The sequence below is a fragment of the Taurulus bubalis genome, assembly GCF_910589615.1.
Source record: "Taurulus bubalis genome assembly, chromosome: 8".
In the NCBI taxonomy this organism is placed as follows: domain Eukaryota; kingdom Metazoa; phylum Chordata; class Actinopteri; order Perciformes; family Cottidae; genus Taurulus; species Taurulus bubalis.
In genome coordinates, this window is record NC_136596.1 from 11,222,716 (window position 1) to 11,246,274 (window position 23,559).

General features: G+C 43.1%; 3 protein-coding genes across 3 annotated transcripts; 1 reads left to right on the forward strand and 2 right to left on the reverse strand.

The window, feature by feature from the left end:
* The first annotated feature begins 52 nt into the window (after nt 1–52).
* vcp (valosin containing protein) lies at nt 53–8,841 on the forward strand. Its single transcript, XM_079221746.1, has 17 exons — nt 53–163; nt 1,661–1,772; nt 1,932–2,104; nt 2,192–2,334; nt 2,459–2,589; nt 2,680–2,811; nt 3,150–3,252; nt 3,768–3,901; nt 5,464–5,599; nt 6,055–6,167; nt 6,295–6,459; nt 6,568–6,690; nt 6,799–7,011; nt 7,183–7,491; nt 7,629–7,784; nt 7,895–8,049; nt 8,279–8,841. The coding sequence occupies exons 1-17, from the start codon at nt 147–149 to the stop codon at nt 8,382–8,384; spliced, it is 2,421 nt and encodes an 806-aa protein (XP_079077872.1). The 5' UTR covers nt 53–146; the 3' UTR covers nt 8,385–8,841.
* A 458-nt stretch (nt 8,842–9,299) lies between these two features.
* On the reverse strand, nt 9,300–11,451 carry akr1a1a (aldo-keto reductase family 1, member A1a (aldehyde reductase); the record flags this gene model as incomplete). The annotated part of the gene is made up of 8 exons (XM_079222865.1): nt 9,300–9,362; nt 9,682–9,841; nt 9,944–10,093; nt 10,195–10,244; nt 10,362–10,557; nt 10,665–10,816; nt 11,150–11,269; nt 11,371–11,451. The coding sequence occupies 8 exons, from the start codon at nt 11,449–11,451 to the stop codon at nt 9,300–9,302; spliced, it is 972 nt and encodes a 323-aa protein (XP_079078991.1).
* A 1,784-nt stretch (nt 11,452–13,235) lies between these two features.
* dnajb5 (DnaJ heat shock protein family (Hsp40) member B5) lies at nt 13,236–20,637 on the reverse strand (the record flags this gene model as incomplete). The annotated part of the gene is made up of 3 exons (XM_079221905.1): nt 13,236–15,262; nt 19,121–19,776; nt 20,427–20,637. The coding sequence occupies 3 exons, from the start codon at nt 20,635–20,637 to the stop codon at nt 15,029–15,031; spliced, it is 1,101 nt and encodes a 366-aa protein (XP_079078031.1). The 3' UTR covers nt 13,236–15,028.
* Nucleotides 20,638–23,559: the final 2,922 nt, after the last annotated feature.

Below are 23,559 nucleotides of genomic sequence, written 5' to 3' on the forward strand. Positions count from 1 at the left end.
CTTGGTATAATTGTAAAGAAGAGAACGAAAACTGCTGCTCTTTCGTGTGAAATCACAGGCAACGTTCAGTAACGAGAACCGGCTAAGCCTCTGAAACATTTAGCTATAATTTCTTTATTTATTAATAGTAATCCAGGTGGACGACCATGGCTTCGGGAGGGGAGTAAGTAAAAACGTATTTCAGTCCTATTAAAATGCGGATTTATGAACAATGGCTGCCAGCTAATCATTTTTAAAAGACCAACCGTCAGATAAGAATACGTTAGTTTATAGAAGTTAGCTCAGCTGCTAACACAGGAGAGCTAACGGGGTCAGTTACTTCAGCCTCCGCACTTTGGTCCGTGGGTTGAATAACACAACAAATACACTGACAGTTGGACGTTATCCCGATGGATTGTGGACAGTTATCGTCCACACTGTTAACGCCGTGGGCCGTTTCACCGTTTTAAACGAGCCGGCTGTGGGACGGAGACGTGACAAAGCGCAGTCATCGCTGTCGTGTTTGGTTGCTAACGTTAGCTTTAGCATAACTGTCAAGGCCTTAGCCGTCACACCGACAGGATGGCCTTCTGTGTTCATGGTCTTCGACTGGGTTCACATGTAGCTAACTGGATCAAACAACGATTTGAATCTAACGAGTAACTGGTGTAAACTCTGTTAACGGGCCAACTCTTACACTAGAGGACACGTTGACTCCTCCAGACTGAAGCCGTTCGGGCAACAAAACAAGTAGCTAAATGTAGAATGAGCCGCTAGCTACTAGCAGCTAACAGGTGCGGCTTATTCTACATTTACTTGTTTTGTTGCTTAACGGTCGTGAAATAACGCAGTGTATCATCCACGGTGCTCGTGTCGCTAGTGTCTCTTCAGTCATGGTTGCGTTGTGCCGCCAGTCTGTTTGTAGAGGAACCAGCTCAGCGAGCTGGTAAAGTTGTTTCAGTTCTTTTGCTGTGTCATCTGCTCGTTAGCTGGCCGGCTAGCATTAGCACGCGAACCTCAAAGGGAAACTACAAAACCGTTTCTAGACTTCACTTCACTGGAAACCCTTTGGCCATTTGAAACTTAACGTTGACAACTCGGGGTTAGTCCTGGTTATTGGCTGCTTTCACGTACGATAACAGCAATACATAATTACGTATTCTTAGTGTGTGTGTATATGTATATATATAATCTACACGCACTAGAATATTGGGTTTCTAGACTTGACTATTACATTAGAATTCATAATATCACGCCATTCTTATTCCTAGATTTGCTCACGTGCCAAAAAAGGGGACAATACATTAAAATGGCAATTGCCAACACAAACGGTACTCGTGCCTCAGTACTAAGTATACATGATCTCTCTGCAGACATGGTTGGGTATTGGGTTGAACATGATGCCAGTAATGATACATTTAGAGCTGTTTGGGTAAGGAGTTCAGACATTGATCCCCTTCACACAGAAAGCCGCTCTGCTAGGGGTGCAGAAAGTGTTTCCAATTCCAGTTTTTTTTTAATGAAGGCATTTTTTATGAAGTTGGTAATTATTTGTTGTCGTATAGTGATGTTAATGGTTTTGTGTACGTTATTTCTATTACCCAATTACTTACTAACTTGAGTGGCTTGGTTATTGTAGGACCTGAGCGAAACCTTTTTTAACCTGTTTTTTCTTTTGTAGATCCAAAAATGATGATCTAGCCACTGCAATTCTGAAACAAAAGAGCAGACCCAACAGACTGATTGTTGATGAGTCCATCAATGAAGACAATAGTGTGGTCTCTCTCTCTCAGGTAGACATTCAGATGGCTTCACAAATGGCTAATGTATCTGCAAATTCTAAACCCTATCATCTGGAGTTATGAATTAAGTTACCATCTGTCATCTTGATGATTTTAAATGTAATACAAATGTAGATGCACAAAACAATTATTGTTTAATGCCTCTTTAAGAACAAGATGGACGAGCTGCAGCTCTTCCGTGGAGACACAGTGCTGATGAAAGGAAAGAAGAGGCGGGAGACTGTGTGCATTGTGCTGTCCGATGACACCTGTTCCGATGAAAAGGTTCGCATGAACAGGGTGGTCCGCAACAATCTGAGGGTCAGACTGGGAGACGTCATCAGGTGGGGCAAATATGCTCTTCTTTCTTCACACAATCCTTTAAAATAAATAAAAAAATGAAGTGTTCTTAAGTCAAATCTCTCATTCAGCATTCAGCCATGTCCTGATGTGAAGTATGGAAAGAGGATTCATGTCCTCCCAATAGATGACACAGTAGAAGGAATTACTGGCAACTTGTTTGAGGTCTACCTTAAGCCATACTTTCTGGAGGCTTACAGGCCCATCCGCAAAGGTGAGTTAAAAATATAATTGTCAGAACAAATATTTAATTTGACCTGGCTGATCAAATGTTTCAATGAATGACATGTACCTCTCTTAAGAGTGGTCAAATAAAAGTTTTCTTTTGCCGTGTGAAGGGGATATTTTCTTGGTCAGAGGAGGCATGCGTGCCGTCGAGTTCAAGGTGGTAGAGACTGACCCCTCTCCCTACTGCATCGTTGCTCCTGATACAGTCATCCACTGTGAGGGAGAGCCAATCCGGAGAGAGGTGGGTGTCCTGTACACACAATGCATGGGTTAAAATCTACCAAAATTAAATTGCATTTTAAATTTGAACATCTTGTGTTTGAACATGCAGGATGAGGAGGAGTCCCTGAACGAGGTGGGCTATGATGATATTGGAGGGGTGAGGAAGCAGTTGGCTCAGATTAAAGAGATGGTGGAGCTGCCTCTTAGACACCCTGCACTGTTTAAGGCCATAGGAGTCAAGGTAAGGCAACAAGCATACACGTCTGGTCTTAACTGTACAATTTTAAAGTGAGTCTGTCACTTAAAACAATATAATGGGTTTAATGCACCTATCCTTAATTTTGTTACACACACACACGATGTGCTACAATCATACTTAAGCAGGAATAACTGGCAAATATGAACTCACTTCAGCCATATATTGCTGTGTAACTGACAATATTGAGGCACGTTAGGAGTCTTCTACATTTTAAAGTGTTAAATCACAAGAAGTCAACACCATGCATGGAACTGTATGTTGTTAGCTGCTTTTTGTAGTTGTGTCGTCATTAAGGTATTCATTTCCCCCCCTCTTTTCAGCCCCCACGTGGAATCCTTCTCTATGGACCCCCTGGAACTGGAAAGACTTTGATTGCCAGAGCTGTAGCCAATGAAACTGGAGCTTTCTTCTTCCTGATTAATGGTCTGAACTCCCACCTATTTATCCTCTATAGAGACTGATTCCTAGTCATTTTAAGACAATACTGGGTTGGTCCTGGACAGAATCCTTTATAGTTGGTTTTGATTCTGATAAATACTTATCCTAAACAAGCAAAAACCTATTTCAGTGGTTGCTTGGCTAAACTATAAGCAACCAAACTCAAATTGTGCCTCATTTTATATCATTACACTCGCCTCTTCAGAACCACCTAAAAACAGCAGAGCTTTATGAAATAAGTTCTTATCAGCTAGCTACAAGGAGTGAAATGCACATTTGTAAACTACGATTGTAAAAGAAATTGTCTCATCTCCTAAAATACAGGTTCAATTAGGAAAGTTATATTGTATAGTGAATACTCAGTTTTCCATCCTTGCACTGTATGCATGTGCCTTGGACACGCTACTAGAATGGTTTTATCTTGTGATTATACATATTTCAATCTAGTGTATGAGGTCACCGTTTCCTCTGAAATGAACATGTTTGGCTTTCTGTTTAAGGCCCTGAGATCATGAGTAAGCTGGCAGGAGAGAGCGAGAGTAACCTGAGAAAGGCCTTCGAGGAAGCCGAGAAGAATGCTCCTGCCATCATCTTTATTGATGAGCTTGATGCAATTGCTCCTAAGAGAGAGAAGGTGAGTGGCAAGAACGGAAAACTAAATGTATATCTGAATAATGGTCAGTGCCTCTTTTTTTCTTCTCTTCTTTACATGTTTTGGTATTTCACTTTGAGCAGTAATCTGTAAAATATAGTTTTTGGGCACTTAATATCACACTGATCACTTGCCAACATGCTCAAATTTAGTCCAGACACTAATGTCTAGATCAGTGATTGTCAACCACTGTGCACCAGTACACCAGTGTGCCGTGACAGATCGTCAGGTGTGCCGTGAGAAAATTTCCAATTTCACTTAATTAGTCCAAAAAAATATTATTTAGCTGCCGCAAATAATTTTCCATTGTTGAGCGTCTGAGCCTGCAATATAGTGGCTGGCCTAGTAGTTTACTATAGAACAGGTCTGCACCTTGTTCTGCTATTAAACAAACTAAACGGCCGTATGTTATTGATCCTACACGACAGCTTGTAATTTCTGGGTCGCGTCTACAACTCTTTCCGCCCCGATGCGATGCACACAGGAGAGCACACAGTGGACAGAGAGAGCGGCGAAAAATATGTTGCGTGTTTTTCACAATGGGATTTGCTGCTTTAAGCTATCACTATTTTAAGCTATGAGCTCTCATGTTTAAAGCCCAACAGTTAAGGTATTTGTAGGTCAAGACAAACATCCAACAGGCTGCAGCCTGGCGCTCCATCAATGACGTTTCTGAGGCTCTGGAAATATTCTTCCAAAAGCCCGAAAAACACACTCAAGTGACAAAGCCTGCTCACTTTGTGGTCATCATTAAAATAAATGAACACTGTTTCCTTTAAGTCAGTATTTATCAAACTGGGGCGTATTACAGGTGGGGCGCAAGAGGAAATGCTGATTTTACCGTACGCCGTTAATAGGTCACATGTACGACTCGCCGATTCTTGTCATTTCGCCAAAAGCCGATCTTTATGAGATCTCCGTGAGGTTGTCTTTTCTGCTGTTGCGTCGCTCAACATGGAGCATGAATTGAGAACGGCTGTATCAAATCTACCTCGTTTTAAAAAGAGTTATAGAGGAAAGCAGCTCACTGCAGCCACTATTAATGATACAACGTTATGCTCACACATCTGCACTCATTCTGTTTTGCAAAAAAATAGCTTGTTGTTTTCCACAATAAGCTATTTAGTTGTAACTAAATATTAGTTATTTTTTGCACGGATATAACTATTTTCATTTTTCTAACAAAGTGAACACTTATTTTTGTCTGATGGAGCAATCTGGTTTAATTGAAAGTGATTTCAATGTTCTATTATTAATAAAAGCACAGATGGAGTCACTAGTACTGTGAAGTATTACTTTGTAGTACTGTGAGGTGCCACGATGTAGTATGTCCGTCAGTCACTCCCCCCCCCTAAAGCTGTAAACCTAGGGGAAACACTGAATACTGTGACATTCTGTAACTTTTTGGGTTGTTGGTGTGCCGCAGGATTTTTTTTATTGTAGAAAATGTGCCGCGGCTCAAAAGGTTGAAAAACACTGGCATAGATAACGTTTTAAAATGTGATTTGTATGGCAACTATATGTTTTTTGTTTTTTATTGTTAGACTCATGGAGAAGTGGAGAGGCGCATTGTTTCCCAGCTGCTGACTCTTATGGACGGACTGAAACAAAGAGCCCATGTGATCGTCATGGCTGCCACCAACAGACCCAACAGCATTGACCCAGCGCTCAGGAGATTTGGTAAATTATCTGTTTTAAACATGTGTTCAGATATTAGTCTGAACTGAAAATTATTGTATACAACCCAGAGCTTCTGTGTGCCTGGTTCACTAAAGCATGTCGTCATATCATTGATAAAAATGGCTGGCTTCTGTTTATTTTGTGGGCTCTGCAGTTCAATAATAATAATAGGTAGATGGGTAATAATAATAATAGTATGTCTGTTTCTCACATTCCTGTGCAGTCTCAGTTTTTTAAAGGCATGGAATGTTTCTGACAACCTTGACAAATGGTTAAAATGGAATCTTGCCTATTCAAACACTGTTTAAAAATTGTCTATTGGTTACCTGTACGACTCGTGTACAATTTGAGATGTTACTTCTGCTGCCACATCATTTGAGCGGAGGTCATAATTCCAGCAGACTGTCTGTTTCAGTTGGAACTAATAAGTGTGTTTGAACCTCCACCACCTGTAGGGCGTTTTGATAGGGAAGTGGACATTGGCATCCCTGACGCTACCGGCAGGTTGGAAATACTCCAGATTCACACCAAGAACATGAAACTGTCTGACGATGTTGACTTGGAACAGGTTTGTTCACATGGTTTTCCTCTTGTGAGGTGGCATAACACTGCTTCATATGTCACGTGATTATTCTGTCATTGTGTCGGATACTGGACAGGAAAGCAATATTGTCCTCCCTGTATCTTGTATGTAGGTAGCCAATGAGACCCATGGACACGTGGGGGCCGATCTGGCTGCTCTCTGCTCTGAGGCTGCCCTTCAGGCCATCAGGAAGAAGATGGACTTGATTGACCTTGAGGATGAGACCATTGATGCTGAAGTCATGAACTCACTTGCTGTCACTATGGATGACTTCAAGGTATGGGCTGTGATATGGTCTTTAGTGTATATGATGCAAGTAACCCATTTTAAATTGGCTTATATTGTCCATGTGAGCCTTACTATCATGATCAATGCTGTCTTACAGTGGGCCCTGAGCCAGAGCAATCCATCTGCACTCAGGGAGACGGTTGTTGAGGTTCCCAACATCAGCTGGGAGGACATCGGAGGTCTGGATGATGTCAAGAGGGAGCTGCAGGAGTTGGTGCAGGTATGAACATCTTCCAGTAGTAAGATCATGTTTGACATGGATGGATCGCAAACTGTAAAATTAGAATGTTTTGTCTTAATGCATTTTTCTTCCCCTCCTCAAATTCAGTACCCAGTGGAGCACCCAGACAAGTTCCTCAAGTTTGGCATGACCCCATCAAAGGGTGTGCTGTTCTATGGTCCCCCTGGTTGTGGTAAGACTCTGCTGGCCAAAGCCATCGCCAACGAGTGCCAGGCAAATTTCATCTCCATCAAAGGACCTGAGCTGCTCACCATGTGGTTTGGAGAGTCTGAGGCCAATGTCAGAGAGATCTTTGACAAGGTAAGAAAGTCATTGGGGTGTCTGTCATAGAACTTAGGTGCAGAGAAAAAATAATTCTGAATTATTAATGTATGGAACAACCACATCCTTTAATGTTTGCAACTAATTTCAATCGCCACAATTCATGACTAAAAATTCAAACCATATTTTATGCGTCTGTGACGTTTCCAGGCTCGTCAAGCAGCCCCATGCGTCCTCTTCTTTGATGAGCTAGATTCCATAGCCAAGGCCCGTGGTGGCAACGTGGGAGATGGTGGTGGAGCAGCCGACCGCGTCATCAACCAGATCCTGACCGAGATGGACGGCATGTCCAGCAAGAAGAATGTCTTCATCATTGGAGCCACAAACAGACCAGACATCATCGACCCTGCCATCCTGAGACCTGGCCGTCTGGATCAGCTGATCTACATTCCCCTGCCCGACGAGAAGAGCAGGATGAGCATCCTGAAAGCCAACCTCCGCAAGAGCCCCATCAGCAAGGTGACAGTGCTTGCTTCTTAGATAAAGTGTTTTTACAATACTCCCAAGTTTATGCCAAAAGAAATATCAGGTTTGCTCATGAAACTCGTGAAAAAAATGTATTGTAGATTTCTAACTTGTACTTTGTTTTTCGATAGGATGTGGACTTGGACTACCTGGCAAAGATGACCAATGGCTTCTCTGGCGCAGATCTTACAGAGATCTGCCAGCGGGCGTGTAAGCTGGCCATCAGAGAGAGCATCGAGAATGAGATCCGTAGAGAGAGGGAGAGGCAGACCAACCCGTCGGCTATGGTCAGTGCTTCTGCATACTAATAGTGCCTCAGATATGTTGCAATTGTATAGCACTATCATTTATATATGTATATATACACTTTTTTTTTTTTTTTTTTTTTTTTTTAAAGGAGGTGGAAGAGGATGATCCTGTGCCAGAGATCAGGAAAGACCACTTTGAGGAGGCAATGCGATTTGCTCGTCGCTCTGTCAGTGACAATGACATCCGCAAATATGAGATGTTTGCTCAGACACTGCAGCAGAGCCGAGGCTTTGGGAGCTTCAGGTACATTTCTTACATTGTGTATTTAAGTCTTCTGTCTCTAGTGGCATTAGAAATAATCTGCATTTTTAATAATATGTTTGTAAATGGCTTCATCATTAGTCATGGCATTTACCTAGAATCACTGAATACAAAAGATGTTTTTTGCATAACATTTGAATTGCCAGAAACACTTGCCATATCATCGAATAATCTCCCTACAAAAATGGAAAATGACTTCTTTCTCTTCCAGGTTTCCCTCCAGTACTGCAGGCGGCAGTGGTCCGACTCATGGCTCAGGAGGAACTGGCACTGGTCCAGTGTTCAATGAAGACAACGACGATGACCTTTATGGATAAATGTATACTGCCCCACAGTGGTCGGTACCGGGATCACACCTGTACAAATACTCACCAGATTCCACATTTTTAGGACTTTGTGCTTCTTTCATGTGTTCCTTTTTTTTGTATGACTTCCCTTGGAGAAAGCATGTAGCCGCTTGGTTTGTTCTGGCTTTGATGTGGTGGGGATAAGGGGAGGATGTTGGAAATGGAAGGTGAGTGACTGATGCAGATTAGGGAGGGGGGTAAGGGGGGGGGGAGGGTGTTATTGAGTGGCCTCATTCTCAGTATATCACAAATGACATGAATGGCTTTAGTAATGGGATTCTATGCTAGACTATAAGAAAGAAAAGAAAAAACATATTGCTTATGACTTCCTCTTTTTTTTTTTTTAAATAAACAGTAGCATATAATGTATTACAAATTTGTCAAGGTTATGATGTTGAAAATAAAATCTCACAAAATGGAAGTGTTATCGGTGTCTGTCTGACACTTAATTTTAATACAGAGTTCATGTACATGCTGTCTGATTTATTCAATAGTTTTACAGTAAAGATGGATAAGTTAGTTTTCACAATAGGTAGACACTTAATACTACCGAACAATAAGAAGGTCATGAGAAGTGCGAGAGTTTTGAGAGTTTAACCTTCTGCAGTGGTTCAGAGTATTTTCCCTTCACTGATGAAACATGAAGGTGACCAAAGCTATTCGGGCAGAGAAGCAGTTCTGTTACTGATCATAGCGTTTGGACTCTTAAAGTCATTTTTCTTCACTGCAGTTTGAATAAGCAAGTGATTGGAAACTTAATTTAAGCCCTTCTACAAATATAGTCTCTTCAATATTAAATCAATTAAACATACATTTTGGATTTGTTTTCTTCAGTGCTTGACAATCATCTTCAGAAAAAGCAATCTTGCATTCCTTGATTGTAGATCATTGATCATTGAAGGGAAAATGTGGGTGCTCTGCATCCCTCCACACTCTCTTGCCGTCCCTCTGTAAGCGGAACAGAAAAGACTGAGTTAGTTGTGCTCACATTGTAGCTATACGAGGATTTGTTCACAACATAGAAAATAGATCTAGACCCAGCATCCTATTGTGCAGCTTTCCTAAGGAAGAGTATCCACTGCTCATCAGAGACTCAATCTAAAAACGGGCTGTCAGCCATGCAGCGTCATTTGAGTCTACAGCAGATGAGTTAATGTTGGACTGAGATGGCTGTGGCACGTACATAAACATAAGTCATCATTCTATAAGGGCTCTTCCTGGGACGTCCTGTTGAAAATCTTGAGGTGTCATAAGATCAGTGACTTACCTCGACAGTTGGAACTATGAAGCGCTCATTGCGGTTGAAGGTTTCAATGAGCTTCATGTCGTCTTCTGACAGAGAAAAGTCAAACACCTGCAAGTTCTCCTGGATCCTGGAGGGCGTCACACTTTTAGGGATACACACGACTCCCCTCTGAACGTTCCACCTAACAGAAAGGACACCAAAGATTTAAGCCTGAGGTCAGTGAGTGAGCTGATTGTACATCTGAGTTAACAAGTTACTTTGAAGTTGAGGCTTTGAGTCTGACCTGAGTATGAGCTGCGCAGGTGTTTTCTGATATCTCTTTGCGACAGCAGCCAGTCCAGGATCCTGTAGCACACTTGGTTCATCAGGGGAGGCCCACGGCCGGTCCCCGCTGCCCAGAGGACTGTAGGCTGTCACACAAACTGCTACTGACCTGTGGCAGAGGTGTCTACACTTAATAATAACACAACAGGACATTTTTTGATGGAATTTACCTCAAAGAAAATTCAATTCAATAACTGCAGTTACACTGACCGACAGTGAGACAGGAGATCTGCTTGAGACAAATAAGGATGGCATTCCACCTGTGGCACAATGAGAAGGTTAACCGTTTTTTAGGCTTATTTCTTATTTACACATTCTCTATTGTCAAAACTGTTTCAAATGTGTTTATGGTGGCCTCTGAGAACGCTACATTGTACCTGGTTCACCACAGGTTTGTGTCTGGCCGTGTTGATGATGTCATCAGTCTGCCTGGCGTTGAAGTTGGACAGTCCTATAGCTTTGACTAGACCTTTGTCCACTAGGCTCTCCATGGCTGCCCAAGTATCTCTGTAGTGGGTGTCAGAGTAACAAATACTACCATCTTCTCGCCGAGGCATTGACTCCTTCCCGCGCCTAAGACATCCACATACACAAAGACTCGTCAATGTCATTTCACTTTGATCTACGTAACGCTCTAACCTTGTGGAGACAAAATCCGTTGACTGTGTGCAGCTGCTCACTGAAATGCCATGGGCCAGTGGATAAGGTACAGGTCCAAATAGGATAGACCCAGGTGGGACAGACTGGTCCTGCACGCTTCCTCAACATCCTCCGGGTCATGTTTGGTGTTCCACAGTTTGGATGTTATGAACACCTCCTCCCGTCCCAGAGCCTGGAGGGAAGAGGATAATGGGCATACAAGACATTCACGTTTCAATACCTGATAGTTAATGCTAGTTTTAGATGTAGGCTTGAATCAGAGACTGAGCATTGCAGGTGGATATTTCAGCAACACTTGCTCTGATATTTACATTCAGTACCAGAAACAGAATATCTGCAACGATGTCGACTCAGTTTGTTCTTTTTATTGATTACAACTGTGTGACATGGTTGATAGCACCTGAGTGAACAAGTATGTGGATCTCGAGTTGAAATTTGTTTTGTCAACTGCTGTTTCCAAGGTCCAGAATGAATTTGTGATTCAAGCTGAACGAGAGTTTCTCACCTTCCCAGGGCCGACCCTGGTAGCCAGAGCCTCTCCCACCTCCTGTTCATTGCTGTATGCTGCAGCACAGTCAATGTGTCTGTACCCACAATCCAAAGCTGCCAGCACTGCCTGCTTCACCTGAGAGCACATGGACACACACACAATCCAAACACTATTTTTCTTCCAAAACAACAATTTCCATTAAAACAAAAGCCTGTATAAGGGCTTTCTGGTTCTACCTGTCCCGGAGCGCTCTTCCATGTGCCGAGTCCGACCATAGGCATTCTCTGCCCTGTTGAGAGAGTCACAAAGGCGCTCATGTTTCAATCCGAAGGACCTGATGGAGGGAAAGACAGACAAGTAGTGAGAGGTGTTCACATGTAGACTCCTATAAAACTGGCCCTGTCATTGTGACTAACTGTGTTAATGATTATCACTCGCATCTGAATTCATTAACTCTTGCACAACAGCATGGGTTGTGTGTGTGCACACACACTCAGCCCATCACATTCAGCCGACAAAGCAAACAAATACCAGTCGGTGACCTGATTTTTGTCCTTTGTTTTGTCACTTTCTGCTTTTCAGTGGAAATGTAAACCCTGTGTGAACCCAGCCGTAGTGCCAGAAATAGCTGATACAGGTATATGGCATTAGTCACAGCGTGGTGTCACTGCAGAACAAATCAGAGCCTTTCCATGCTTCACTAATTGTCTGCTACATCCTTACCATGTGATACACACACACACACACACACAGACACACACAAGACTTCTCACGGCACGGACACACACACACACACACTCACACACACACACACACACATTTCACATGATCAGAGTCTGTTAACACAGATCACCTACCCTGACTGCCTCCTGAGCCAGCAACAGTTCAGAGCTCTTGGTAATGCTCTAATGCTGTGTAGCAATTAAAGTGAATTAAAGTCTCTTTATTCTTCAGTCCAGACTTGTGTTCTTATTTGGGATCGCTCTGGTAGATGTCCATCTGGAGTTTAACAGGCTACGGTGAAAGTCTGCCTTCTTTTGTTGATCTATAACTCAAACTTATGGAACATGTCCAAACTAGGTCATCGAAAGAGCACAAAGTCCAACGTATATTGCCAATGTTTGATATGGCAGGTTTCCTTTATTGGTTTCTAAGACCTGATATCAGATCAGTTAGTTTGTTAGCATGCACAAAATACAGAAAAGTGCCTCCTGTGACTAGTAATAAATATGACAATTGAAGATTTAATACAGATGCATCCATGTGTTATTGTTGAAGCTGGTCCAGGTTGAGCTTGCTTTAAAATCCAACAGAGAAATGTCTCCTTGGTGGAGGATAGTGCTTTCTAAGCGCATCACGTTTCTCATGCAAAATGTTGAATCTGAAATGTATCTAATGCTGTATATTATTTAAACATAACCCTCGTGTGGTGTTCGGGTCTGTGGGACCCGTTTTCATATTTTTATCAAAAGAAAAATGATACAATTAATTACTTTTTCAAACTCAAACTCATTGGCCTTAGCTCATTTTCTGTGAAGAACATAAATCAGAACACATTTTCAATGACCACACACTGTACACCCCCCACCTCTAGGTCTATGCTCTGATCTCAGGGGCTATGCTCTAACCTTAGGGTTCTATGCTCTAACCTTAGGGTTCTATGCTCTAACCTCAGGGTTCTATGTTCTGACCTCAGGGTTTTATGTTCTGACCTCAGGGTTCTATGCTCTGACCTCAGATAGTTCCAAAATTAAGACTAGCCCCAGGACCAGAACAAGCTCATCAGCAGCCAGCAAGTGAATAAATATGGATTGAAAAAAATAATTAATTAATTCATAAACATGATCTAACAAAGGTAAAGGGCAAATATTAACCATATATGAAGTTTATATTACTTGTAATTGGGATGACGTAAACATCTGTTGAGTATTTTAACATAACATTGTGTGATTGTGCAGCGGTTCCACCAGACCCACGAACACTGGCTGAGTAAGAAAAATATGAACACCACACAAGGGTTAAGGATGATAATTTGAGGTGCAAGAACAAACCAAAGTCAGAGAAAGTCAAATAACACACTTAAGTTCACACATTTGGTTTATTTGTTTAAAGATCATAAATATTGTCAAATGCACATAAGCAGTGACAGTCTCTCAGCAGCAGCACTTTCGGCTTGCAGCCACAATCCAGCGTCCCTGCAGGCTCCGCGAGGCAGGACGCTCACACACTCAGACAAGTCATTCAAGTCTCTCCCGTCATCTCAAAGTTTAGTCTGTACCTTTTATGACATCAAAGTGCAGTTATCAACAAGTTTCATTCAAACATTTCCCCATACACGTGATATATGACCTACTAGTGCTGCCTGCATAAACCATACTCACACATACATCTTATCATAGCTATAAACTACAGTAGGAAGAGCTGAAGAGCTGACGACCCCCCTGCAATTGAGACGGAGAATGTCTGCTGCAATATTACAAAACCTGTTTCCTAAACAGTACAAGTCGAGTTTTCTACTTGAAAAAAACAGATATTGAATGTACACATGTTGAGAAGCAGTTATCAAATCACAAACTGAAACCATGAAACCAAAAAGTAGACACCAAGGTGGTGTATTTTTAGCACTGCTCACAGTAGCACCGAGACATGGCCTTCAAACGCCACAAGAGACAGCAGAATATACACAACAAAGATGGGGTTCCCAGAGAAAGCTCCACTATTCTCTTTGGACTTCAATTCAATTCAATTGTTTCATTCCTCTGGGAAATCCAACCTATACTTGTATGGCACTTTACATGCACTAGCAAAATACAGCAGTTTTGTATCAAATCTCTCCCTAAAAATGTCCTTGCTCACATACAGTTTAATATGGTCATTGACGTTACACTTTTACTTCCTGTTATTCCAAGATCACCTGCTCCAAATGTCTAACACAGCATAGGATCGTCTGTTGTGCACTTAACTACATGGCTGGTTGTGTTATTACAGTGTGTAATAACACGTGTGTGTGTGTGTTCAAATATGTGGTATGACACCAGACTAAGGCACCTAAATGTCCCTCAGATAGCAAGCCAGGCTATTCAGGTCAGAAGGGAAAGCACCCATGTTATGTGCAGATTGTATTATCTAAGCTTACACTGCGGTTATTGTACTTGATTGTCATTCCTAGATTTTAAAATGCAGCTGAGATACGCTAATATATGCAGGACTCTAAGTGTGCTGTGGTGTTAAACGCATCAGAATACAATTGATTTAAGCTAATTGACCTACACACGTTAAGCAGGATACTTTATTGGACTGAAAACATGAGAAAAACAAGTGAGGGGGGTTATGTTAAGACCGGGGTTTGCACTGAACACACTGAAGCTGCTGGTACACTCAAGGTCAAAATAAATAAACCAGACTTGAAACTTTCCGTAAAAGAAAATCCTGGAAAAAATGCTTCTTTTACAAAAATCTCACACTTCATCCTATCATAAAAAGATGAGGATCAAAGAGCAAAGAGTTGGACAGCATATAAAATCACTGATAAATCCGTAAAAAACAGAGTTAAGAAAAAGACTGGTAAAAGTCATGATTGTGCCGAGTCCGTCCTCAGCACCACTCCGTTGCTCAAGTGTGTGTGTGTGTGTGTGTGTGAGTGTGCTTGGGCCAAAACAAACACAAATAATCACATCCTGATACTGTCATTCGTCTAGGCATTCTTCCTTTATCCTCCCACTATGACGTTCCTACAAACAACAGCGTCTGTTCAGTGCTGCATGCATTAACTCAAGACATGGGGACTGGAAGGGGAACTACAGTGAGGGTCAAAAATGAAGTATCAAGGGTTGGGTTTCTGGGTTGGGGCCATTTAGTTTAGAGTGTTTGGTGGTGAGGGGTTGGTGAGTCCTCCTATGACTGGGGGAGGTGTTGTCTGATAATCTCTCTGGACTGAGGGGGAATCCTGTCGGGAAAACGAACAGAAAACTCCACAATGAGGTCGCCGCGCTGTGATGGGTTCTTGGGGAAAGGCAGGCCTTCCCCTCTGAATCGCTTCGCCATCCCTGGCTTGATGATGTCATGACAGGGCAGCGAAATGATGCGGTTTTCCAGCGTGGGAATGCTAACTGTGCAGCCACACAACGCCTGTAGAAGGAGGAGATTGAGAGGGTTAACATCTTGAAGTGACAAAGCCATGAATATCGCGACGACTTCATGGAAACATGAAGTCATCGAGATATCCATAGAGAAAGAGAGAAAGTAGACAACATCGTTTTTGTATCAACTGCAGCTTTGGGGTCTACATAACAGCATTTAGAACAGAAAACATGACTTGGCAGTGGAATTGTTTTCTTTGTGCTTATGTGTATGTGTGTGTGAGAGAGAAAGAGAGAGAGAGGGAGAGAGAGAGAAAGAGAGAGGGAGAGAGAGAGAGAGAGAGAGAGAGAGAGGGGAGAGAGACAGTGTTTCAGTGTTGGAGGAGTTACACATTGTACAGGGGACTAATTTTAGCAACGGTCTCATGGCCGGGGCTAATGAAGTGAGGGAGGAATTGGCTGAGCTTGTAAATAGTTGGAGGGCTTGTCAAATGGGCTGGCAGGACAAGTGGAGAGAACACACACACACACACACACACTAACACACACACACACACACACACACACACACACACACACACACACACACACACACACACACACACACACACACACACACACACACACACACACACGATATCCAATCCGAGAGAGCGCGAAACTAAACAAGGAGACCTGAGTTTATCACGACTACACAGGCTTTCCAGTGAGCATCACTCGCCATATTTGTGCTGAATAGAATCAATATTTAAATCCACAACTCTGTGAATGAACTTTAGGTGAATAAAATACTTTTCTTATATAATGCATTTCTAAGAAACTGTTACAGAACAATTTACGACACAAAATAAGGACAGTAAATAAATACTATAAAAAGGTGTGAAGAAAGGAAAACAGAGAGCCATTGTGGATGATCTAAAAAGTGAACAACAATTTAAGGACTAAAATTAGCCGGAAGAAAAAGAAGATATAAAAAAACCATGCGATTGTGACATAAACTTGACTCTGGCTGATGTCAGAGCTTAGCATGTCAACATGCTAACACTTGCCAATTAGCAGTGATTTATTTTTGATTTGATTTGAAACACTAGGTACAGCTGAGGTGTTTTACATGTTTTTGATGATAAACCAAAGTTTTGGGCAGATAGATTAAAAGTTAGGGGATCAGAAAAATGATTACAATTCATCCCAAGGGGAGCATAAGTATGTGTAACACATTTCTTGGCAATCCATCCAAAAGTTATTGGAACATTCACTTAAATCGGCAACTGTCGAACTCATGGTGTTGCTAGAGAAACCAAAAAGTTCCCCTCTCTGTTTTTTCCCAAAACATTTGATACCAATCACCTCGATGCAACCAGCCTCCATGACTTGATGGTGATTTTGCTTGCATTGGCTTAACCTTCCACACCCGGTCCATGTTATTACCTTGTATCAAGACTCCAAAGGGATTCTTTTTTTCTTGTCTAAGTTATTTTCAAACAGGGATGACCAAGTTCAGCCAAGCAGAGCAGCTGCTTCAGAGGACAAACAAGTTTTCCAGCCATGACATCAGTCTCCCTTTCCTCACGACATACATTAGGAGGTGATTTAGCCGGTGACTGATGGAGACTCGTGCTCATCCTCTTGTTATGAACAGCTCCATTCACTAACATGAGTCTTACACACAGAGACAGGTTGCCATGACGCTTGGCACACACTGCCAGCTGATCTGAGGGCCCACTGATTGCATAAGCCTCAGCTCAGACAACATAGCTCTAGAGACACAAACACACACACTGTGGTTTTGCTATATTTGTGAAAAAAATCTGTAGATATATTCCCAAGGGCATATCCTGACGTTAACCATCTCGGTTCCATCCTTAACTCCACAGTTTTTGATCAGCTTTTCTTTTTTTGCTGAAAGGACAAATTAGAAGTGTCCTTTATAATCCAGTGTGTCCTCACAAGGCTGTGGGGCTGTCAATTCAATCGACCTGAATACTGGTTGTTATTGCTGTATTTCATTTAACTGACAGGAGTGAACCACATGATTGCTAAAAAGAAAAAATGCACATGCTACTTTACTCCCACTGATTTAACATCTGCTAAAATGTTGGATACTTGCATTTCTAATTGATATCAGGAGGTAGAGCTGAAAAGAAACCAATTTGCCAACACAGTTAGCACCTATGAGTGTTCGGCTGCTGAGCTGAGTGCAGTGATGACAGGAGCTTGAAAAGCACTGCCGCAGACAATACCACCACACTGCAGACGCATCATCAAATGAATGCCAAAAAGAGCCAGAATAAAGATCCAGATATAGGTCGGTTTCAGGGAAATCAATGTGTCAAATTCCCGCTAAGCTCTCTAACTGCTTCTGATTGCTGTCACAGTGAAGACATTGCAGGGATGGAAGTTGCCTCTAGCAGAGTCTCCCAGGAGTTTAAAGCTTGGTCAAACGAGTTTGGCAGCACGAAATGAAGCTGCTCATCCAGGCATGCTGCAGACATGGTCCAAAACGGAGCAACCAAATATCAGTGGAATCAGACAGCAGTCGAAATAAGACAACATTTCTGCATTTGCTTCCTCTTCTGTTTTTGTCCTTTAGAATGAGCTTGTTGGCTAGGTGTATTATCTGCTGGTGCATTGAATAATGTTTGCAACAATATTTGTGGCAGGTTATCTGGTGTTTCACTGCAGCACAGCAGAGAGGAGCAGTGGAATATGAGTTCTTATTTGCTTTGGATACTGAATCAACTGACCCACTTCCCTAAATATTCCCCAGATACCACCCCCTCCCCCCCATTTTAGCTGCACCAGACTTAAGTCTCTTATCTGGCTGCCAGAGGACCAGAGGCCTTAGCTGAGGGAGTTCTGCAGTTCAAACTTAATGATTGCAGTGCAGGTTTGATCAAGTAACATCTCCTGCTTAATGCGACTTAATAAACTCCAATGTGCTCTCGTTAACTCGGCTGTCTTCATAGATGCTCTGTGTGCAGGCACCCTTGTTTACCAGTGAATTACTTCTGTAGAGTCGGTGCTGCTTTTAGAACTGTTCAAAATTGGTTTGAGTGGAAAACAAACAACTCCCTTGACATCTCCAGCTCTTTGAGAACACCTGCCATTAGGCTGACCATGAGGAGCGCAGCAGGACAGTGAGTGGCAGCACTATTATACCATTAAACCTTGTGTAATTCACAGACAGTTCAGAGCTGTGCTGGACCCGATGCCCTCGTAGGAGCGGCTAATTAAATATCCTGCCAATCACAGTAATAGCAGCCTGGATAGTCGCCACAGTCACACTGCATCCATCTTTAACCGAGTGTGTTCGCAAATAAGATAGAAGATGCAAGAGTGTGTGCGCGTGCATGCATGCTAATTCCTGTGTGTTTTTTCATTCATGTGTGCCTGCTTGCATGTGTGTTTATGGATATGTATTCGTATAGCAGTGCAGAACAAGTGAGGACGATGGCTCTATGCCGGTCACACAAGGACACCAAATTCCTGCTGCTTCACTCACACTGCAGCGACAGAGATTCTGCAGTTCACTGATCCTGCACTCCAGCAACACACATACATACAGACTCACTCTTCACTATGTTTTGTATCTGACCACCCACCCAGGACATTATCCTTCCATATGAGTTACAGTCACAGCTCTTCACCGTTTGCCCAGGTTGAGTGACAAGAATGATACAAAGAAAAGGAGCGGAAAAAGGTGTGCCATTTTTGAATATTCATCAAAGCCTTTGCAGCTCCACGAATACACTCAATTTTTGCCAAGTTTGCTCCACTGGGAATCAAACTCCCAAACGCATCTGCTCATCTACATGCAGAACCGTGACAAAGAGACAGGACAGAAGATAGAAAGAAAAGCAGATGGCAAGAGAGTAGAGATAGGTTAGATAAAAAGGGACAGACGCACCTCTTTTAGACTGATCTTGCAGTTAAAAATTATATTGGAACCGTCTCTCTTGAAGTGGACGTGCCCTTTGTCTTTAAGCAAAAAGGCTATGTCGGCAGGAATGTTCTCAGGGGTCTCGTCCCCCTCCTTTGGGAAGGTGATCTTGGTCCCCTCCTTCCATCCCTTCTTGATGATAATGTTAAGGATCTTGTCCTCTGTCCTCATGCTGCGACCATCTGGGTTCAGCCTGCGGCGGGTGATCTTCATGCGCTTGGTGCAGCCATGGAATATCTCTTCCAGAGAGACCTTCAGCTCGTGGACCACCGGAGGGTCCTGGTGCTTTTTCCCAGTCCCCAGGCGCTCTGACGGCACCCCCCTCCTCCTGCGGCCCTCCCCTGGGAAGCTGTTGTTCACCGCCCCTGGAAAGCCGAACTGTCGCCCGATGTGAGCGAAGGGGTCATCCTCATCCACGTCCATGTCCTGGTCTGCATCATGGTCGTTGTGGAAGGAGAACCCGTTAGAGCGACTGTGGCCGCGGTTGGAGCCAAAAAACATGTCGAAAGGGTTAGAGCCTCCAAAGAAGGAGGCAAAAGTGGCGTGGGGGTCTCCATGGAAGGTGTAGTGGTACGTTGAGCTGCCAGGAGCGCCTGAAGAGCTGCTGCCTCCTGTCCTCAAACCTGAGAGAGAAAATGGAGAGAGAAGAACATGAGTCCTCAGATGCACATGCACACTCTATCTAATACCTACTATGCTGAAAAACACACATCAATATGAAATCAGATACCAGACACAGGACAATGTTCAGAAAAGACTGCGTGTGGGTAGAAACAGCATCACTGATCTTTTAACAGTGCTGGAGGTGTGGAGGAACTCATAAAATACCAGGTCACTCCATCCAACACACTCACACAAATACACCTTTTCCCACACATGCACAAAACTCCTACAAATGCAAACTGCAGCAGCCGCATCTATTCATATCTCAACCACGTAATGATCTTAAGCCATCTGTCTGTCAGCACACAACACACACACACCCACACACATACACTACACTAGCAGCTGAGGTAGACTATAAGGTATTGGAGCCAGTAAGTGTTGTAGACAACCACACACACATTTTTGGACTTAAACACAAACAAGACAACATGGAAGAGACACATTATTATTACTTCAGTGACTGAAGCCCTCCACTGCGATATTAGAAGCTGTTGAGCTATTTTAATAACAACTTAATACATCATAACGCCTGCTTTCGCTCAATGGACCTAGACAGACGCAGATGAACAGATGGGGTAAAGCCCAGACATGACCCCTCCCTCCTCACCTTCCTCTCCCAGCTGATCATAGACGACCCTCTTCTTGGGGTCACTGAGTACCTCATAGGCCTCTGCAATCTCCTTGAACTTCTCCTCAGCGTTGGCATCCTTGTTCTTGTCAGGGTGGAAGCGCAGCGCCATGCGCCGGTACGCCTTCTTGATCTCCTCCTCGTTGGAGCCCTTGGGGATGCCCAGGGTCTTGTAGTAGTCCTTCCCCATAGCTGCACACACGCATACACTTTCAGGATTGGGACCCCCCCGCCCCCCCGCCCTTCAGCTCTGGCGGTGGTCAGTCACTGGTGGGATACAAGGTTGTACTGTTAGTCTGTTGGTCGGTCCAGCATCCACCTGGGAAGAGTGTTCAAGACCATATGTCCTGGCAGAGGTCCAGAGTGCACTCAAGAGCTCTCCTTCAGGGCTTTACTATGAAATCTATTTGGTGATATTTGGAAATGGAAGCTGGTTTTACCATCTGTTGCTATGGGGATGTGGTTGCTGTGTCGGTGTAATATAGTGCAGAGGGATCCCCTTCAACTGATTTATCAATTGGCTTCTCCCTCAGCTCAGCCTTGCAGGTAGCATACAGACAATACTTGGGATCATTTGTTTCACGTGCACTTATTTTGAAATGTGATTTTGCGTAATAAATACATTTGACTTTTAGCTATTGGCTGATACCACAGATGATCTGCCCCCAGATCTGTTAAACCAGCTGGAGACACACAACCTGTCAGACAGCAAACCTCTTCACTGAGACACTGCGGTGCCAGGACTCTCTGAACAAGAGAGAGCAAAAGTCCTGATACACCTGCCACATTGTATTATTATATTATATTATATTATCTGCACATATATGGCTATATATAGTCTCTTTTTGGCAAAGACCTAGCCGGTTCTCTATTACAATATATAAACCCACAATGTTAAAACCCGACAATTTAGTCACCACCGGCATTCTCTCATTTCCACCATATATTGGTTTTAAACAGACTGATAAACCCGATATATTCCCATATTAACCCATACAATTAAAAGGAAATGTTAGTGAAGGAAACAGGTTCAAAGACGTTGAGATCGGGACAACGCGAAAATAGGACGCAGATAATAGAGACAAAGGGAGAATAAAATTAAATAAAGAAAATAAAGAAACCCCTACCAGAATGCTCAACAATATCTGAAGAATATCGCCACCAACATAGTCCGGCTTCTCTCCCGCTTTCCTTCAGTCTGGATCTCTGCTGCCGCCCCGGCTCAGCTGGTCCTTATAAATTGACGTCAGGAGGATCACAGGCTCTGAAATAACCGGTGACCAAACACTGAGGCGCATCTGACGTCTCGCTGGAAAACCTCGGACAACTGCCCGTCCAGCCTGCCATAAACCTACATCCATCAACTAAAGGACTGAACTCACCGCGAACGGGATTCAGAGAGAACACAAAGGAGGGGAAAGGTCATCTTTTGATCGCGTCATGAATACCCATCATTTAAAAAGCACACTCAACTTATTAAATGAGGTTGCATTGCGAGTTTAGGAACAGCAATATTTCCTAATCATGGTTGGTAAATTGGTCAACTCCCCATCCGTGGTCATGATTTCTCCCAGTCCGATCCCCGCGGTGTAAAATCTGCTGCAATTGAGGCAGATTTATTTTAAAAATGAATAAAACAAGAGATTAGTTTTCTTACCGTCCCCACTGCTTTTTGTCCGACCGATACTGCTGCTGTGTGTGTTTGAAGTATCCGTTTGCAGTCTGGAGGGCAAAGCCAGCCCTCTCAACCCGGAGGGCTCTTTGTTCAAGCTCTACTCACAAACACAGCACCCTCCCGGAGTTACATTAAAGGTGAAGTTAGTCATGTATTTAGAAGAATTAGAAACACAGCAGTGGCGTTGCTTTGATAACTCTCCTCTTGCCAGATGCATCAGTCTGAGCAGGCATGTCCGAGGCTGTGCAGGTAACAGTCATATTTGGAGAGAGAGAGAGAGAGAGAGAGAGAGTGTCCTATAGCTGACAGAAAAAATAATCACCTGGTAAAAAATAAAGATGTGCGTGTGCGATCGTGTAGTCGTGCCTGTGTTGAGTTGGTATAAACACTGAGTCATGTGATGACTCCATATACACACACACATTTAGATCTCCTATCTTTGTAAAGACCTTAGATGTCCCATCCTACTTTCTACATAACTAAACTCTAAAATGAGCCTCAACGTTAACCTTTTTCTGAACTCTACACAGTGCCCCCAAAATAACCAATGTCTTGACCCTAGTGTTGTACCAACTCACCCAAATTGGATTTATAACCGTGACCCCTAACATCAAACCCAGGCACGCTGTGAGGCCTTCTGGTACTGACTTTGAAATGTCCTTAACTCTCAACCTTGAAAGTAACCTCACAATGAACTTTGTGCAGTGTGTTTATTACACTACACACTAAACTAGTGGAAGGAAAGTCTTAAACATTTTAACATGGAAACCCTCTTTTTTACCTGAAGACCCTTATTATAAACTGATATTCCCCAGCTTATTCAACCTAACCATACTTTTAACAGTAACCCTGTTCCCACAATCCAGATACAAACCAACATGAACTTCTTTCCAAATATCCTTTCAGTTTGTATTGTTCCTTCATTGCAAGGAGAAACCATGTATCCTGAAGGCCAAGTGTTTCTCCCTTCACTGTTCAGAGCAGATCAACAAGCAGCCCACTATCTTTCTAATAAAATCACACTCATTACAGCACTGGAGGTCTGAGTCATTATTGAAGACTTTTACCGTTAAGTAGGTACTGTCAGCGGGGCGAAGTGCTGCTGCTCTGCTGGGTCAACGCAAGAGAGAGAGAAAGAAAGTGAGAAATAAAGACTAATTAACATTTTAGTCATCACTCCCCGCTGGACCGGGGAGGAGCTGGGAGAAAAGTTGGTTTCTCAGTTGGAAGAGTGTGTCTGATTCATTCATTCACTCTCTTTCACACAGCGAGCGAGCGAGAGAGAGAGAGACATTCCTGTGTGTCCAGCTGAGTGTGTGCTTTGGCAGCGGATAAGGACGTCAGGCCAGTGCAGCTGTCCCAGAAGAGCAACTGCTCAGCAGTGGAGTGTTATTCATGTCTGTTCAGCCTGTGATGGACACAGAGACATGTACACAC

What these genes read in the sequence shown, in the direction of transcription:
- vcp (XM_079221746.1), top strand. An exon ending in GAGAGCCAATCCGGAGAGAG is followed by an intron (nt 2,590 to 2,679) that starts GTGGGTGTCCTG and finishes TTGAACATGCAG; the next exon opens with GATGAGGAGGAGTCCCTGAA. An exon ending in CGAGGCTTTGGGAGCTTCAG is followed by an intron (nt 8,050 to 8,278) that starts GTACATTTCTTA and finishes TTTCTCTTCCAG; the next exon opens with GTTTCCCTCCAGTACTGCAG.